Below are 20,391 nucleotides of genomic sequence, written 5' to 3'. Positions count from 1 at the left end.
GCTAGCAATAACGATAAATGTTTCTCCACCTTTAGCACATTTAGCAGCGAGTGAATGAGGTTGATTGACAGCGCTAAGACCCTCCTCCTGGTTCTGATTGGTTGTTTTGGTCGGAACGTTGCTTTACTTTAGCTAGCAATAGCAGCTCAGGGAGCAGGTGGAGGAGATTGATTGTTTTCACAGATTATCTGTCTCAGAACAAACTGGCATCATGACATGATGACAGCTTTAACAAATATGGAGAAAACATTTTTATTAAAGTTATAAACTGCAGCTTGAATAAAATGCAACTACATAGCATTTTTTGAGAAGTCTGGATTGTTTTATGTATATTTTGCATGTTGCTTTTGACTGTTGCTGGTGGAGAGAGACATTTAAAAATCTAAAACTAAAACTGTATGTGGACTGTTGGATGTGAAATTCATGAACAGTAAATATTGTGCTAGTTATTAGTATTGGACCAAAGAAAGCAAGACTTTAAAATTGTGACGCTTTTGATGGGTCAGATAGACTCAGGAAATTGTAACAGCAGCTGCATGGGGGGCCCAATTTAAGGTTTTGTTAGGGGGCCCAAGATTCCTGGCGGCGCCCCTGCCTGTACAGCTTAGAAGAGCAGAAGTGGAGCCTCCTGCACAACCAACCAGAACGCAGCAACTGGTTTGTTTGGTGAGTCGACAACAAAATTCTGGTCTTTTCCAGCAGCCACTGTACAGCAGGAAAACCAGCTGACCACAGACTGGAGCTCAGCGTGGGTTGCTAGGTTATGGGGTGTGGTTGCTAGGTAACGGGCAGTCCCTGCTGATTTGTGACATTTCATTCTGTAAGTTTTTGAAGTCTCGTTTTCCAGACACCAAAACAACAACCTGGTTGTTTTTTTAGAAACATGGAAACATGAATGGAAGAACGAAAACGTTCAAAAAGTAAATTCTGCATAATAGTTGTGACCTGTAAGGGTTAAAGGTCGTGACAGGATGATCAGGAAACGACTCGTCCAGTTTGGCTGTTTGGACAGATTGAAGGAGAAAAACATCAACAGGATCAACAGGCATGGTGGTGGCAGGTGATGGTCTGGGCCTCAGACCTGCTGGGTGACGCCGCCGCAGTTCTGCTGCTTTACTTACGGCGGCGCTCTGGAAACACCTGGAGCTTCCTGAGGGATGGGAGGAGCCGCTGGGGCCGCAGCGTCAGCCTGACTGTAGATCAGCGACTCTTCTCTGACCAAACGGACCAGTTAAAGCACAAACCAGTTCCAGACGCTCTGGTTACTGGGCGGGGTCCGGCTGCCTGATGTCTCTAAGGAGGGTCCACTTCCTGTACCTATGACATCATCAGGGATCATGTGCAGACAGGTCCATGATGATGATGAAGATGAAGATGGTTGGCTCAGTCATTACATAATGTTGCATGAGAGAGAGAAACACACACCCAACACACACATCCACCCACACACACACACCCAACACACACACACATGTTTGCATGGCTATCTTTGTGGGGACTTTCCATTGACTTCCATTCATTTCTACAGCCTAATGCTAATCCTAATCCCAACCAAAACTCAATTCACACCTTAGTCCTAAATCTGACCCCTGACCCATAAACAGTGTTTCCCTTGTGGGGCCCAGGCTTCGGCCCCACAAGGAGCAGTGGGTCCCCACAACGTAGTATATGTCAGGAAAATGGTCCCCACAAGGTATTAGAAACAAACAAACACACACATTATGTCTTTCTCTCCTTGTGGGGATTTCCATTCATTTCCAGACAGTTCTTGTTCTTATGGGTCCCGGTTCTGGCCCGTTCGGGCCAGTCGCCCCTCACAGAGGGAGAAACACTCGGCCATCTGTTAGTCATTAGCAGTCAGTCGGTGACAGCAGAACACTTTGGGCCGGGCCGGGTCACATTCTGTTCACATGATGTTTGGATCAATCTGCTCCTCTCCGGCTCTGGTTCTGACTCTGGGACCCACAAACTGCAGAACCAGAACCTCAGATGGACCCGCAGCCAGTGACGTCAGTAGCCTGTTACTTAGCATTGTTGCCGTCGGACCATTTTTCTCAGCAACCAGTAATCTAACGCGTTGCTTTTTCAAATCCAGTAGTCAGACTACAGTTACTTATCAAAGCCACTTTGCGTTGCTATTTAATTTTGTAATTTAATTTTATTTCCTCAGTGACGGCTGTTTCTGTGCGACAGTATCAGCAGCGACAGAAACATCAACAATGGAGGGAGACCTGCATTTTGTTGCTGGAAAAACAGGAATTAACTTGAGTTTCGGTACCCAGTGTGATTATTATAAGCAGCTTTGGACTTGTTTTTTTGTAAAGCCGCTTGCAGATTTAACGAGTCACGGGTTCATTTATCGAAGATAAAAAATCTGGAAACATTTTTCAGTTTCTGCCTGAAGACGTAAAATCTGAAAAGGCTTTTATTTTGATAGTCCACTTCCACATGCTGCTTTGAATATGACCAAAATATTTACTGAGAACCCAAAAATGTCTTTAACAAGCTAAATATTTAGAGAATAAATATTTACTGTTGAACTAAATATTTAGTTTGTGAATATGAATTTAGTTGGGAGTAAACTAAATCCAGTGTTGTATAGTAACGAAGTAAAAATACTTCACTACTTTACTTAAGTATATTTTGGAGTACTTCATACTTTCCTCAAGTATGAAAATTTTTGATGACTTTCACTTTTACTTCACTATATTTCCGAACTTAATTGCGTACTTTTACTCCGATACATTTTCAATGTGTGGTTTAGTTACTCGTTACAAAAAAGCGAGAGAGAGAAACAAAGTGTTTTGATCCACCTACTGATTAGCAAGTAGCAAGCAGGCTACCGAACAAAGTCCGTAGCCTGCTTGCCTGGGCTTGTTCATCACCTCCAATAGGATACACCTGTTTCGCTTCTCCCATTAAACACAAAGCAAGTGTCGCAATCAGCAGCAGCCACATGGAGGAGGAGACGGAGACCACAACGACTGCAACTACGTCGGACACGGCTCCAGAGGAACCACCAGCTGGTGATGACAGCCCATGGCCTTATTTAAACACAATACACTCTTTCGTGGGTGTTAAAGATTCGTCGTACCGCATGCAGTTTATGTTATTCCTGCCCGAAGATGTGGAAATTCTATCTTACAAAAACTCCCCGTCCAACTTGAAGAAACACATCGAGGTAACGTCTTATGAAATGGTTATAATCCTCCTGTTTCAGTAACTATAGCTTGGTCACTAGACACTACTGTGAAACGTTGACCATAAATGAACTTTGTTTGGCATTGTTTCAGTTCCATACATGGTGTATTTAGCTTAGGCCTAATGTTGACTGTAACAGGCTACCTAGACTCCTCTGTTCAAGGGGGGACAGAAGCCATAGCGATAGCAATTTAGACTAAATTTAACGAATATAGGAAAGGCATGCAAGTTCAAAACCAGGTTTACAGTAAAGGTCTCCCTCTTCAGATGCCAATAAGCTGCATTTCCCTCCCAGTTCTTTTTTTCTTTTGCATAATGACCAGTTGTGTGTACCACCTACTGACTGTAGCATTGACTGATTCACTGATTTGTGAAGTAGAGTAATCGTAACAGATCTTTTTCTTCATGTTGGCCGCATTTTCTGTACTATTTATTTTTCTCATTTTCAGCACTGACCTTACTTGAAGGGAAAACTTAAGGCTTACAAAACTTTGTATTTTCTGTCCTGGAGGGTTTACTAAGAAGCTGGTTCAGTTGTAAAGCAGGTTAAGTTAACCTTGTGCTATAGGTAAAGCACCTAATGTTCTTAACTAAATGATGCCTGCAGGTATATCTATTAGCAGGTTTAATTTTGCCTGCACTTGGTTGGGTACATTATTTTAAGTGTATTTGACAAGTTTACCAAAATATAAAAAATGTCATTCAAACTGCATTTGCTTTGTTTTACTTTTTACTTGTACTTTTCATTACATTACTTGAGTACATCCATTTTTACAGTAATTTCCATACTTAAGTACAAGAAGTTTCAGATACTTTAAGACTTTAACTCAAGTAACATTTCAGTCAGTGACTTCGACTTTTACCAAAGTCATATTTTGGAGAGGTACTTGTACTTTTACTTGACTCTGAGATTTCAGTACTTTATACAACACTGACTAAATCCATAGTTTAGTTTACTAAACGAAACTATGAATTAGTTTAGTTTAGTAAACTATTTGGTTAAAATCCGACTGAAAAATGACAGAATAATTCTGTTTTTCTGCAACGTGCTGCAGCAACAATCTGCCACTCCAACGTTTCTTCTCTGTTTCTTTTGGCTCATTTTTCACATAAAACTTGATTTTTTCCCTCATATGTAACTTTGTCTGTTTGTCGGCCTGGAAACCGTTGAGGAGCAGAAACACGGCGTCATTCAGAAGGAGCCGCGCCCTGCAGAGACTCGCTGAGCCGGGGCACCGAGGGCCCGGTCGCATGGGTCCCCGGTCGCATGGGCCCTGAAGGCATCACCGCCCTGCTGCTGCTGCTGGTGAGGTTTGGTCTGAAAATGAGCCGGACTGATGTAATGGAACCAGACGGTCCGGTCCGGTCCGGTCCGGTCCGGGTCTCACGCCAGCTGTACCCTCGCCTCTCGTGTTTCGCCGCTCGGCTCGTTGCTCTGACAGAAACTGGATCCTCTGGGTTTACAGCAAAACACCATCTGAGCGCTGACCTCTGACCTCCCGAGCCTCAGAGCGGGAAGCGATAACGGCTGGGGTCAAAGGTCAGCAGCAGCCGAGGCTTCAGGCAGAGAGAGAGCGAGAGGTGTTACCGGGTCCAGCAGAATCTCAGCTGTTTCTCTGTTTGATGACCTTTGACCTGCTGAGACGATCCTGAATCTAGTTACCATAGAAACGTAGCAGCGACACAAATGGACAGTTTGTCCTCATGTTACAAACCGAAGACTGAAACCTGGAGAGCAAAACACAAAGGAATAAAACCATCAATCATAATAATCAATAACCCAAAATCAATCAGATTCAGAACAGAAACGGATCATGAGGAGAACCGAGGAAATCCGGTTAAAGTCCAGATGATTCAGAAAAAACTGAAGCCAGAAAGTTACAAAATGATTGATTCACATGTAGAAGCAGCTTTTGGTTCCTGTAGGGGAACAGAACCGGGTCCCACCGGGTTTAATAATCTCTAAGTTTATTAAACTAGAGGTTTAATAAACCGGATTATTAAACTAATAATCCGGTTTATTACTAGTTAAACCGGAACTAACCAGAACTAGTTTATAAAACTAAAAGTTTATTAAACTAGAGGTTTAATAATCCGGTTTATTAAACTAGTTTATTAAACTAGAGGTTTAATAATCCGGTTTATTAAACTAGTTTATTAAACTAGAGGTTTATAAACTAGTTTCTCACTGAAACGTTGCTGAGATCAAATCTGCGTCTCGGTGATTCAGAGCCTGAAATGCTTCCAGGCTGCAGGGTGGAGTCCGATTCTTCTGTCCGCTCGGTTCCAGATGGAGGGAGGAGAAACCAGAACCAGGTCCAGTTCTGATGGGAACCAGCGGAATACTTCACAGTTTAAGTTCCCAACTAAATATTTAGGTGCAATCTATTTAGCTAATATAAAAATTAGATGGCTAATTATCAGACTATCAAAATAAAAGCTGGCCTTGCAGACTTCCTGGTGCTGCTCGGACTGAATCGGGTTTTCTATCGATTCTTTTCCTCTAAATGTCCAACAAGTCGGGCCGTTTGGACGGAAATAATCCAAATGAAACCGAAATGTGTCGAACAGCCTGGCAGTGAAAACCCGGAGCAGAAAATGGATCAGAACCGGGTTTGATTCTTCCAGAAAGTCTCTCTCATCCTGCTGGAATCTGGAAACTGCCTGGAAGAAAACGAGGAGCGATAAAACTTTATGGAGTTATGAAAACGAACAAAAGGTTTGGCTGCACCTGATTCAAATGTTGATGTGGAAAAAACAATAATCTGAAAAAACAATAATCCTCATCCAGATTGAAGAAATTTATTAAAACCTGGAAACGGGACAAGAAATGAAGTCTGACAGGTTTATAGGCTCCAATCAATCAATCAATCAATCAATCAATCAATCAATCAATCAATCAATCAATCAATCAATCGGTTTATTTAAAGTGCTTTACATAATTAATGTCAAAAAAGTCATACAAAGATTTTGTTGAGTTTCATCATAAAATCATCATTAAATATATTGATCAATGTTTCATTGATTATTAATTGAAATCAGTTCTAATCAGTTGCTTTTCAGTTTTCTGGAAGTTTGTTCCAGATCTGTAGAGTATAGAAGCTGAATGCTGCTTCTCCATGTTTGGTTCTGGTTCTGATGCAGAACTGAAGCTGTCCTGACTCTACGTCTGTAGCTCTAGATCCGTAACTCTATACCTGTAAATCTAGATCTATAGCTCTAGATCTATTGATTGATTGATTGATTGATTGATTGATTGATTGATTGATTGATTGATTGATTGGGCTGCCGGTCTGAAGGTTTGATTGGCTCCAGTGATTCTGTGAAGCTCAACTTTCCTTTTGTCTGTTGAGGAGAAGCGGTTCTGTTAAACGGAGCAGGTTTGGTTCTGATAAGTTCTGGGTCAGGAAAGCAAAACCTGGATCCTCATGGATCGGCTGCGGTCCGTTTCTGGTGAAACCGGGCCGGTTCGGGTTGAATATCCAGATCTTCTGCTCCATCTTTGGACTTAAACACAGTTTGGAAACGGAGCCAACAGATCCCGGACCTTCCCAGCTGAAGCTGTGATTCTGTGCCAGAACCAAAACGATCCGTCATGTTCCGCTTGGGAAGAGATTACAGGCACATGTGAAACATTTCAGGCTTCTGGACCCGGACCAGCAGATGGAAGGAGATACCGGTGCAGGTGTTCTACCCGACCTGACGGTTCTGGTTCCACTCACAGCCTACTGGGAGGAAACCAGTTTACAGTACGCAGCTAGCATCTGGGCTGGCTGTTGGTGGTGGAATTGATTACAGTTCCCACAAGTGATCGACGCCACTGATCCGCCATCTTGGTAGGAGAACGCACCACAAAGCACAGCATACCCTGGCTGCTGTCGCATGAGACGGAGAATGAAACATGTCCGACGATGTGGACGAGCCGCCGCTGATCTGCTACTGCAGCTCAATGCTAGTGAGCAGGAAGAGTTTATCCAACATGGCCGCTTAACATCAACATTTAAACAGATTTATAAAATATGTACGATCTCTTCATGTGAACAATGAGGTTCTGCTGACTGGCAGACGGAGAACAAGTAGAAACACAGAGGCTATGTGTCCTCTTAGCTAGCAGATAAAAGCTACACTAGCTAAGCTAACGCTGCTAGTTAGGCAGTAAGTACTGCATTAAATATCACTGATATTTATCTTAGTATTACACAGAGGCAGCGAGTAACTTGTGGCTTGTTTATGTAGTGGATCTAGAAATTAATGTGTTACTAAAACAGACACCCCCATTTTTGAAAAGATTATTTTAAGATGATTAGAACAACTGTCTAACATTAGCTGACTCATGTCAATGACTACCTAGTCAGTAGAGGGCGCTACTGTGAGTGAATGAGCAAACGAGGAAACTTCTATGGTCTTTGCCCGCACATGCGCAGTCAGTAATAAATCGCTGCCAGCAGAGCAAGGCACAACGTATTAACGTGTCTGTTCCTCATCATTCACAGGTCCTATTTATAACTATTCCTAAACATTCTTAAAGATGTTAAAAGTAATGTGAACTGTCTGTGACATTATAGTAACATTTTGAGAGAACTTGATCCGGGTTCTGATAAGTATTTGTTTTGTTTTGTCGAGTCGAATAATGGCTACCGTTAGTAGTTCTTCAACGGCTTGATTACAGAGAACATGGGATGTACAGATGTGTGTGTGAAAGAGAACATCGTTTACTTTTTGTATCTGAGCCAATGGCTGAAGGTATGAATGGGCATTAGAGTTATTACTGTCTTTGGTGATGGGAAGTTATTATTTTGATGAACATTAAGTTTATTTTGCAATGAACGACATATACACTCAGAGACAGACACACGTAATGAGTTATTATGTTGCACTTTATTTTATTTTACAAAAGAGTATTTGTTTGTATTACTCAGGTTATTAACAATATTGCAAACCAAGAGGTTTGAGCTGTTTTGAAGTGAAAGATGATGACAGTGTATTTTGACATGAATACTATCCCAATGTTATGATGTTTTGTGATATTGTCAAAGCAAGGATAGTTTGATATTTGTGTTTAAATGGAATGACTGAATGTTTATGACTGTTAGAGTTAATAATAAACCGCTGCCAGCAGAGCAAGGCACAACGTATTAACGTGTCTGTTCCTCATCATTCACAGATCCACAGCGCATCCTGCCTGTGCATCGCTTGTGCCGGCCCAGATTCCCCCTAGGTCTGGGGCCGGTAACAATTACTGTTGTCATAGCAACTCCATAGCAACTGCCTACCAAGATGGCCGTCAGTTCCAAAGTTTCTGGAATTGTGGTGTCACATGAGATCTATGAAGTGAGCAGGACGATGTAATAATGTGATGGAGGAGAATTATTGATTACAGATATTTGACAGAAATTAAAACAAAAACCAAAAAACTTTAAAACTCAACAGAATAAATAATAACAAACATATAAATGTGCTACTTTCTGTTGTGTTTTTTCTGTTTATTATCTAATTACAGCAGTAACACTTCCACTTCCTTCCGCTAATCCACTAATTGCTAAGCTAATATTTAGCTTAGCGCTCTTGCTAACTTTGAAAATGTTTAGCGCGTTTAGCTTCCCCTAAACAAATTTTTCCAGGTGAATTCTGAAGAGCTGGTTTTCTTCAATGTTTTGTGAACTTTCAGGTGAATTAAGCTCAACATGTTTTAAAGGTTTTGATCGTTGGGAATTCTTCAAGTCACTAAACCATGCATTATATCCATGCTCTTATTTTGAAGTGGATGAAGAAATTTCATTTCCTCTCCTAGTTTAAAATCCTGATTTTCAGACATTTTCCTCGGGAACATCGAGGAGAAGGAAAAAACGAAGAGAGGAAAACAGATGGAAAGGAGAAATAAACAGTGGGAACCGTCATGCAGTCAGAACCTCAGACATCACAAAGCAAACCCAAAGGTCCAGACGACAGAACCGGGCCGCATGGAGAACCAGAACACAAAACCTTCTGGAGCCGTTTGAAGCTTCAAGATGGAGGGAGTTTGTTTGGACCGGTGAGGTTCTGAACCACTCTGATGTTCTGGTTCTGGAGCTGAAGCTTGTTCAGCTATGTTATATTGATATTGACAGCAAAGGATCATGGGATGTTTATCTGAAGCAGAGCAGAAATCTGTGTCGTTTCTACGCAATGTTTGAAATGTAGGGAAATAAATACGATATCCATAAATATCGGATAAATATTAATATCAGACATTAATATCGGCCCAAATTTACGCACTGAGTCACCCCTAATGAAAATAATAATAATAATAATAATAATAATGCATCAAACCTAAAACGGCCATTTTGACCTTAAGAAGCACCATGATGGATTAAAATGAATAATAAACTAAAAAAACTTTAAAATGTAAAATGATCAAGTTTATATTGTTATGCAGATGTTTACATGTAACCATGTGTGTAAACATAAACATTTTAAAATATTTAATTACTGCTGAGTCCATGAAGAGACGACAGTCGGTTCCTGTTTGGGAATTTATTGTTTATAAGCAACATTTTATTTTGTAAAGTTTTAATTTACTAAAATAAAATGAAAATAAAGCAAATGAAGGAAAAACTGGAGAGGAATCCGATGAGTCAGGACCATTCCGGATCAGAACCAGACTGGAATTGGTCCAGAACTGGATCAGGACTGGATCAGAACCGGACCGAGAGAAGTGTAGAAAATGAATCTAGTCGACAGAAACGAAAACAGAAAACAGACGAAAGCTGATTGGATCAGAGTGAGAGAAGTGGGGGCTCGGGGGGTACTGGTTCTGTGTGTACTGGTTCCAGGCAGAGCGGAGCAGGAATTTATCTGAGTCTCTCCCTGTCAGGAGTTTCATTCTGCTGCAGGTTTAATTTGGGGCGGGTCATGTGATCCCTGGACGGGGGGGATTTAGAGTGTGTGTGGGGGGGGCAGATAGAGTGTGTGTGTGTGTGTGTGTGTGTGTGGGGGGGGGGGCAGATAGAGGGTGTGTGTGTGTGATGGAGGAGGATCCTGGCTCGGTTAAATCTGAGTCAGAATCAGAACGGTCTGCAGAGCCGAGCGAGAGCAGCACTGAGGACAAAACTCTCACACACTCTGAGACAACGGCACATTGTTCACACACACACACACACACACACACTGATCCACACCGCTGGACTCTGGACCGCCTCAGGATTCCCTCAGGACCGTTACCCACCATGCACCTCAGGAGCCAGTCTGAGCAGCAGGGGGCCCCTCAGGTCGGGGCCCCTTGGCGGAGCTCCAGGACCAGTGGGGCGTCTGCGCCGCGCCGCCCGCCGATGGGAGCCCATTCCTGGGTGAGCCTGCTGCTGGGGGCCCTGCTGGTTCCTGGAGCCTGGAGCTTCCTGAGCGAGTCGGAGGAGGAGCTGCTGGTGGAGATGCACAACTTCTACAGAGGACGGGTTTCCCCCAGCGCGTCGGCCATGATGCCCCTGGTAAGAGCCACTCCGCCCCGCCCTGCAGCCTGAAGCCTCCATGCAGAGGGTCCCAACAACGGCTCTGCTGTCAGAACGTCTACAATATCTGTTTTCGTTTAGCTAAATAAGATTTTCATTATTAACGTCTACTCGACTCCGGTCCGTTTGCTAGAAAGTCCAGTCCGGTGGGAAGGTGTGAACGCTAACTGACCTCTGACCTCTGACCTCTGGTCCTCCAAACCTCAGTCTGGGTTCAGTTGAAGTGAACTCTGGTTCGGTTTGAATGTGAACACCAAGCGTAGCGGAGACCGCTCCAAAAGCAGGAAGTGGACTACAGCACCGGGCATTCTGGGTAAATACAACCAAAGCTAACATGCTAGCCTAGCAGAAATGGCCCTTGGTCTTCAGCCAAAGACTAAAGAGAAATCCTCCAACACTAAAATCCTCCATCTTGTTTCCATCTGGTGAAGAAGGAAGTTGCTCTCAGTGTCTTCAGAGGTTTTTGTGTCGTTTCCTTCAGTGGTTCTTGGTGCAGCGCCCCCACAGGCCAGGAGGGGAACAGGTTGGTTTGGGTCAGAACCACAGCAGCTGGAGGTGGAGCAGATGATGGAGTTCTGGTGCCAGTAGAACCGGGTCGTCTGGACCATCAGGAGGGAACATACTGAAAGTTCTCCAGTACCGAGTTGGACCGGGCTTTTCCCCTCTGATCCGCCTTTGTGGTTGTGGTCCATATCGGTATGAAGTCAGTCATGTTCAGCTGGTTCTGATGGGTCCAAAGTGTAAGGAAACATCATGATACCATTAACATTAGAATGCTGGAGCTGAACTTATCAGATCGGGCTGCCGGTTCTGATCCGGTTCTGGTGGTTTTCCTTTGGTTGATGTAAAGTTCTGTAGCGGTTTGGGTTCTCCTCTGAGGAGGCGTTTATGAATTTATAAAATCTTACATTATAACAGAAATCTTTGTGAAATCTATTGTTGTTAATTACTGGCCGTTTAACAAACAAAGAGTTAAACTTCAGTTTTGGGGTTTTGACTGTAAAATAAATTATTTTTTCCATCTTGTCAAACTGAATCTTTCTGCGTCTGGGATTGAGTCAGATTATCGGTTAATCTGAGGCGTCTGACAGGAAGTGATGATCAGATTCTGATCAGTTTCTCAACCTGTTTTTATCACCGCAGCCAAAAGACATCAAACATTTCATAAATGGAAACGTTGCACAATAAACCTCATAAAAACAAAAGATTTCCAAAAGAACCGGATCAGAGATCAGCAGGAATCTGAAGAAACATTGATCACATCAGGATCAACAAAAACAAACTCTCCTGCTGCATTCTGGGATATTTGAGACTCAGAGGAGAAACTGAGCCTGACCTCAGATCCTCTCTGAAAAAATGTGAAATTTCATTAACATTTGTCATAAAATAACTGAATTCAGTTTGACAGAAACGAGGCGAAGATCGACCAGGACAGAGGAGAGGGAGGGTTATTAAATATAATAATGATATTAACAATAATACTGACGATAAAAATATGATATTAACGATAATAATAATAATTACACATAAACCGAATCACACAGATCAGTTCATGAGAAACAGAAACGATTAAATTTAAATTTCCTGAACAGAAATAACTGATTGTGTTTCTGCAGCCAGAAGTTCTGGACCGGTTCTGGTTCTGAACTCAGTCCATAAACCTCGTTACACTTTATGCAGCTTCAAACTAAGTATTAAGTTAACAAACTAAATGTTTAGTTTGAAATTTTAGTTCACAGATTAAATATGTAGCAAGTTGAATAGTTTGACATTTTAGTTATTATAGTAAATATTTAGTTAGTGAGAAATTATTTAGTGTGGAATTTGAGTTAGAAAACTAAAGAATGATCAAGTTAAACATTTAGTTTGAAACTCCAGATGAAAATTATTACAATTAATTCCCTTTTTTTGCTCTCATGACTAAATAACTGAAATTATTGCTGTTAATTTTGACTGTAACTTTAATAAGCAGCAGGATTAATAAACTCTGAGCTTTACTGAACGACTCCTGTAGAACCAGGACAGAACCAGAACCAGTACCAGTACCAGAACAGAACAGGAACCAGAACCAGAACCAGTACCAGAACAAAACAGAACAAAACAGAACCAGAACCAGAACCAGAACAGGAACCAGAACCAGAACCAGTACCAGAACAAAACAGAACAAAACAGAACCAGAACCAGAACCAGAACCAGTACCAGAACAAAACAGAACAAAACAGAACCAGAACAGAACCAGAACCAGAACCAGAACCAGAACCAGGAACAGAACCAGAACAGAACAGAACCAGAACCAGAACCGGAACAGAACCAGAACGGGTCAGGTGGAGGGAGGAGGAAGTGAAATCAGACCCTAACAGGAAGTGACTGGAGTTTTTTTCTCTCTGCTCTCAGATTAACTCAGATTATTAAAACGCTGCAGCTGATTTCCCAGCATGCCTCCTGTCAGAGCCACGCCGCCGTTCCCAGCTGCTGTTATCCGTTAGCCGGCGTCAGAGTTCCTGAGGAGACGAGAAGAACCGAGATTCCTGAAGCTCTCAGTTGCTGCTGGAAGGTTGTGGGTTCAAATCCCGCCTCGGTGCAGCAGAAACACGAGATCTAAACTCTGCCTGGTATTTTCCTGCAGCCGCTGACATTAAACCACAAGCTGCAGCAAATTCCTGCAGCTCCGTCTCATCAGCCGCTCTGACCTTTGACCTGGGAGGAAACCAGCATGAAGCGTCTCAGAGAGGCGAGCCGCAGCTCTGCGGTGAGCGACCCGTCAGTCACAAAGCCACTTAGGCTGGGATAATTAAGTGGAAGGACGACACAGCGCCTTCAGACTGAGGAGTCACAGAAATGGGTCTGGTTCTGATCCAGTAAAGCAAACAGAACCACAAACAAGTATTCCCACATTAATCCCAAAGTTCAGCATGTTTCGCTGGGATCCTCTGTGAAGCGCTAAGCTGTGAAGAAACGTGGATCAGTTCCCAGGTTTCCTCCATTCTTCTTCTTCTATTAAAAACTTTTAGCTGAAAACCAAACCCAGATATGAAGCCCTGGGCCGCTGCCCACATCATCCATATCAGAAACCAACAGTCTCCAGGTTTTATATTTTTAACGTTTCCACTGCTGCAGTTAAAGAATCGTCTTTCTGCCTTCCAGCGTTGTGGATAAACAAAAACCTGCAGCGTGTTTTTAGGAAGGTTCTGGTTCTGTAAAATATTTCTCAGTTAAATCGTCTTTATTCAATCCCACCCAAACTCTTCTGACTTCCTGTAGTTTTCCTCCTGATAATCACTGAACTACGTGTCGGCCAGCAGCGTTCCTGGGCTGAACGTGGAGAACGTCAGGGACCGACTCGCCGGTCCTCTGGTTCCCGGCTGACCTTTGACCCCCGGCAGGAGGTTCTGTGGATTCTGATGTTTGCAGACGACGCTGCGATCTGCTTGGAAACTGAGAAAACCAGGAGATGCAGGAACGTTGGTCTGGAGAGAAACCAGGGGAACGATGAAGAGGTGAAGAAGAGGAGGCAGGGCGGATGAAGATGAGGGTGGATGAAGATGAGGGCGGAGCCAACGCTTCTGGGCAACAACAGGAAACATAAAATCTGGGATCATGACATTACATCAGGAAAAGACCTGGTTTTCTGCTACTGTGATATTTTGTAAAGGATCGTTGGAACGCTCCGGCCGCCGCAGCTCACGGCTCATGTTGCTTCATTGCTGGTTGCTTATTTATTGCCTCTTATTTGTCCAAGCTGCAGCTTTCCGAGCAGCAGAATTGCGCCACACCGCTTGGAACGCGTCCAGTTTAATAATCTTTGCCTCGACATGAACCGAGCTGCTCAGGTCTGAAGGCGCTGAGGCAGAGGGGAGTTTCCTCTGCAGACAACCTCCAGTTAATAACCACAGAGCAACGGAGCGTTGAGCAATGGAGCCGTAAGCTGTGGCAACGCCGGCCAGCTCCATGTTTACATGAGCAGAAATGAAAATTAGGTAGAGGAATGAAGAGGAACGTGTGTTAGTCTCCAATCAGTGTTTGGACTTGTAGAAGTGAGAGGGAGTGAACCAGACAGGTTTCAGACCATCGCTGGGAGTACGGAGGCCCCACTTGGACAAAAATGTTGTATATAGAGCAAACAGTGAGGGGTCCAATGAGGGGCAAAACAACCCGAAAGAAAAACACAATTTTCTCCTTGGAGAGATTTAAGAAGCAGCTGAGGTAGCACCTTGAGCTGACCTCCACCCTGAACTCCACCAGTGAGGAGAAACGATCCGTCAGGTCCGAGTTTTCTGCTGAACGGAGCCAAACACAGAATCAGGATCAAAACACCACAAACAGACACACAGGTGGATCAATTCACAGATGAAATGAACCTGAATCTTTGAATCAAACTTTAGGACAGTAATGGCCGCCGCTTCTCATTTTCAGATTCATTTCTACAGTTTCCTGTTTGAAACACAGAAATGAAATCACACCAGCAGCCCAGTCCAGTCCGCTTTATGCCAACTCCACCCCACTTCTTTAGAAACTCCGGTTCGGTTGGTCACGTGTGAACGATAATTGACCTCTGACCTCTGGTCCTCCAGACCTCGGTCCGAGTTTGGTTTGAATGTGAACGCCAAGCAGACCGGAGACCGCTAAATGCAGCCAAAGCTAACATGTTAGCCTAGCGCTAGCAGCAGAAATGGCTCCTGGTCTTCAGCCAAAGACTAAAGAGAAATCCTCCAACACTAAAATCCTCCATCTTGTTTCCATCTGGTGAAGAAGGAAGTTGCTCTCAGTGTCTTCAGAGGTTTTTGTGTCGTTTCCTTCAGTGGTTCTTGGTGCAGCGCCCCCACAGGCCAGGAGGGGAACAGGTTGGTTTGGGTCAGAACCACAGCAGCTGGAGGTGGAGCAGATGATGGCGTTCTGGTTCTGGTTCTGGTGTCACCAGCAGAGGAGCGGTGATGCTATCAGGCAGTTACCGAATCACCTGACAGGCTGAGGCGCCTCTGGGTTTGCATGAAGCAAAACGTTCCTGCAGTAGAACGTCAACAGGAACAATTTGATTTTTCAAACTGAATGAAAAACTTTAAACTTCCTAAAACGTCCTGAGCTCAGAGCCGCAGAAACAATCAGCTGCTGCCGCAGAGGAGGGTGACGCATTCAGACCTGAGAGGCTAACACAGAGCAGATGTTTGTGTCTACACTGAACACACACACACACACACACACACACACACACACACACACACACACACACACACACACACACACACACACACACACACACACACACACACACACACACACACACACACACACACACACAGGCTGCAGGATCTGTTCCTGTTGTTCATTCCTTAGGTTTCATTCTAACCACGAGACATGGAGCAGATTATCCAGCAGGGGGCGGAGCTTAGCGTTCGGTTAGTCACTGTCTGGACATAAAGACAGTAAATTAATATCAATAAAAAAATAATTAATTAATTAATTAATTAAATAAAAAGCCAAAGTCGCAGCCTTAAGATGTTTGAAATGAAGTAAATGAAATGACTGGGTTTACATATTTCATATAAAAGGGGAGGAGCCATTTAGCCAAAAAAACTAAACTAACTGAGTTCAACCAACTAAACTAAGAAAAACCCAGAACCAAGATGGCGGAGGCAGCAGAACCGGACCGGGTCGGCAGCAGAATATCTGTGCTGACGGCGTCGCAACGACCCCGGAAACCTGATGAGGGTTCATGCTGCCTCTGGGGTCAGAGGTCAGAGGTCAGGGACGGCCTCTGGTTTCATCTGTAGAAAACTGGAGAAGGAAAAATGTTTCTGGAAACACAACAAACGTGACGGATCTAAAATATTAATTTATTAAAAGAAGAAATTTATAAAGATTAATGATTTCATCAGAAATAAACCAAAACTTTCAAATTGTGTAAAATTACATCTTTAAATAAACTAGTCTGTTTAATTTGTGAAAGTACATATGTTGCTGTGTGGCCATGGTTACAGCCTAATTATTTTAACCAATCACTGATATAAACTGAGCCTGTTAAGCCCCGCCCCCTTCCCAGATTAAACCAAATGTAAAACGCTATTGGCTGATGGAAGAGGAAGTCAGATTATGCTCAACCCCCCGAGACGCAGCGGCAGAAAAACACAGAAACTGTCAGAGGCCAAAGGTCAGAGCGCTGACCAGGTATCTGTCCTGTTTTAAAGGGCCGGTGTCATTTAAAAATCAACTTTTTAAAAATCTTTCCATCATATTTTAAAGTTATTTAAGCAGACACAAACTTGCAGTGCTGCTCTGATTCTTAAATCCTCTAATCGCCATGGTAACCATTCAGCTGCTAAACGCCTGGGTGGACGTAGCCCCGCCTTTGCGGCGCAGCTCCTCCCCCTCTCAGCTCCTTCAGACTAGCCAGCAGCAATTAGCAAACAGCTGCTGAGCTCATCGTAGGAGCTGCTGCTCAGAGTAACGCTGGTAAAATCATTAAAGGGTTAATAGAGGAGCCATGTTGGATGACTTCCTGGAGGCGGAGCAGGAAGTCAAATTTCTCCTATCATTTTTATGCTGTGAAGTGTCACTTTTTGCCTGTAAAACAGGATACTTCCCCTTTAAGGTTTTATGTGAGCCATTTATCCTCCAGGTTGGAAGGAAAAGTTCAGATTAGAGTTTTTTCTGCTTCCTGGAAGTCGTTGTTTCTCTCCCTGCTGATTTCTGCTCTCTGTGCAGAAATGGGACCCGAACCTGAAGCTGGTAGCAGAGGGCTACGCTGCTAAATGCATCTGGAACCACAACCCGGCGCTGGACGACACGGGGGAGAATCTGTTTGTGAGCAGCGGGCCTCTGGACCTCCGAGACGCTCTGGAGAAATGGTTCCTGGGTGAGTCATGGCCGCGCCCGCCCATCACAACCAGGCAACAAAAACACAAAAACAGGATTTTTTTCTCTGAGCCGAGTTTCTGTTGCAGAACATTTGAACTTCGACTACCAGAACAACAGCTGTGATGAAGACAAGATGTGTGGGCACTACACACAGGTCACACACACACACACACACTCTGTAGCTGTGTAGAGGCAGGTGTGTGTGGAGGTGATCACGTCTCAACGGTGTGTGTGTGTGTTGCAGATGGTTTGGGGCGACACACACCGGGTCGGATGTGCTTTCCATCTCTGCAACACGATGGAGTTGCTGGACTGGGAGCGAGTGTCATTCCTGGTCTGCAACTACTTCCCAGCGTCAGTCCTGACTCACACACACACTCACGCTGACACACACACACACACACCCCTTCACCCCCACACACACCCACACGCTGACACACACACACACACACCCCTTCACCCCCACACACACAGACACACACCCAGATCAGCCAGGAGGCGGGTCTTATTGCTGTCAATCATTGTTTGCAGATCTCCTGAATCAGCTGAAAGGGTCTAGTCAAAGTCCAGGGGTAATGTTGTGGCGTATCATATGGACACGCTGCTTGACTGACTGCCGACATTTAATGTCTTAAAAATTTATTTAATTCAGTTTTGTTCAAATTTATGAATTCAGAATCAATTTAATTTCAGGTTGCCTAGCAACAGGTCCCTTTGATCTCCAGGCATTGTCAAATCTTTCCGTGTGTGTGTGTGTGTGTGTGTGTGTGTGTGGTGTGTTCAGGGGGAACTTTGACGACCAGCGGCCGTACGTTGAAGGCGACTGGTGTTCCAGCTGCCCAGAAAACCTGCAGAAGTGTGAGAACAATCTGTGCGGTAGGAAATGTTCCGACCCAAATCTGCTCGTTTCTTCCTCCCTTCTTTTCATAAACTTCCATGTTTTTTCTTAGAACATTTCTGAATAATCTCAAATTTCAGATTTTTTTCAAGCAAATTGAATTACAGAAAATCTTGTCTTTCTAGAATTTTCTTGTTTTTTAAATTTCTGATTTGATTGGCTCTGATTCACCTCACAGATTTAGAAAATCTTTGCTTTTTCTGACTTTCTGCTTTAGCATCAAATCCACTTCCACCTCCAACAATCTTTATAAATTGAATTCAAACTGAACTTATTGTCCAGTTGTTATAAAACCTGTAAATATGACGCTAAGTGATGGAACATTTTGTGTTGCAGTTCCTGACGTGGAGGAAGAGGAGGTCACCGTGGGGTCATCTGATCCGCCTCCTGCTGCCAGTCCTTCATCAACGTTCACTGCTGCTCCTGCTGCCACGACTCCCAGAGCTCCCAATACTCCCAGTATGACCCCCACGGCAGGCAGCGCTGCAGACTCGCCTCCTCCAGGAACCGCGGAGCAGGAAGTCTTCTTCTCTCCCACATCCAGAGCGCCGCGGGAGGAAGAGGAGGCTGGGAAGAGCGATGAGAAGGAGAGGGAGGAGAGAGTCATCAGGAAGCAGGAGATCTGGCAGAAAACGTTTCCTCAGTCCAACATCTCGGCCGGTTCCGGTTCTGTGAGCGCGGCGCCGGTCCTGCTGGCCGGCCTGGCCGGACTCCTGACTCTGTGGCTGTGAGCAGAACCAGGAGAACCGCCGGGGAGCGAATGGCCTCCCGCTCTGACCCTTAATAATTCACAAGCTGCTGTTTTAACTACGTCTGGACTGGAAACTGGGTCAGAGAACCTGATTCAGCCTGAACGGAACCAGAACCAGAACCAGAACCAGACCTGGGGGAAAACGAGCTGATCTGACGGGAACAAACACAAACCGGAGACCGGAAACGGGAAAACAAAGTTTTCCACTGGAAGAAGGTTTACCTGCCGAAGCTGCTAAATTAGAAAGATGTCTCACTCTTTTAAAAATCTAACATTTAAGAAACGAACCAACGGGCTTCCGTTTGTAAAGTTACACAGTCAGAAATTAACAGCAATAATTTGATTTACTTAAACGGGGTTCATATTTCAGTCATTTTTTAAAACCATATCATTATTTCATTAGCAGCTGTTACAGTTAGCAAGCTAGTTATTTAGCTAGCAAGAAAGATATCTAGACTAAAACTAAATATTTAGCTTCAAACTATTTAGCTATTAGGCTAAATATTTAGCTAGCAAACTCGATATTTAGCTTCACACTATTTAGCTAACGAGCTAAACATTTAGCCTCAAACTGAATTTTAAGCTAGCAAGCTAAATATTTAGCTTCAAACTAAATATTTTATTAGCAAGCTAAATAGTTAGCCTTAAAATGAATATTTAGCTTCAAGTTACACATTTAGTTTGAAGCTAAATATTTGGTTTACAAACTAAATCTTTATATTCAAACTAAATATTTACCTCAGGACTAAATTAGTAGATATGGAGATTAAATTTCTGCATTTATCGACGTGTGAATTTCCATTTTAGCTAAATATTTAGCTAAAACTGTGACTTCTATAAATAAATGAATGGAACGAGGAAAAATATGACTTTGGAAATTAAAGCCCCATTTTCTTCTTTTACGCTAAATAACCCAAATTATTGCTGTTTATTTTGTAACTTTGCAAAAGGAGTTTGTATGAATCCAGTTGAACTCCCAGAGTTTACATTGTGTTTAAAGTGACGGTTCATCGGATTGCTGAGGCGTAGTCAGTATCTTACCTCAGGTACCCTAAGATCAGGTGTCCCATCCTGACAGTCCAGGTCCGGCGCTAAGCTAACCAGTCCTTCCATCTAATCCCCGATTTTAATCATTAAATGATCCCAGAATAATCACCGGAAAACAAAATTAGCGACTTCACATAAAGTCCAAGTTTGTCAGATTT

General features: G+C 43.5%; 1 protein-coding gene across 1 annotated transcript; it reads left to right on the top strand.

The window, feature by feature from the left end:
- Nucleotides 1-10,196: 10,196 nt before the first annotated feature.
- Nucleotides 10,197-19,815, top strand: LOC102228726 (peptidase inhibitor 16-like). The gene is made up of 6 exons (XM_005804983.2): nucleotides 10,197-10,664; nucleotides 17,385-17,535; nucleotides 17,624-17,691; nucleotides 17,782-17,891; nucleotides 18,322-18,413; nucleotides 18,772-19,815. The coding sequence occupies exons 1-6, from the start codon at nucleotides 10,206-10,208 to the stop codon at nucleotides 19,164-19,166; spliced, it is 1,275 nt and encodes a 424-aa protein (XP_005805040.2). The 5' UTR covers nucleotides 10,197-10,205; the 3' UTR covers nucleotides 19,167-19,815.
- The last annotated feature ends 576 nt before the right edge of the window (nucleotides 19,816-20,391 follow it).

The sequence above is a fragment of the Xiphophorus maculatus genome, chromosome 1 (assembly GCF_002775205.1).
Source record: "Xiphophorus maculatus strain JP 163 A chromosome 1, X_maculatus-5.0-male, whole genome shotgun sequence".
NCBI lineage: Eukaryota > Metazoa > Chordata > Actinopteri > Cyprinodontiformes > Poeciliidae > Xiphophorus > Xiphophorus maculatus.
Note: the sequence above shows the minus strand (reverse complement) of the source record. Positions and strands in the feature narration are given on the sequence as shown.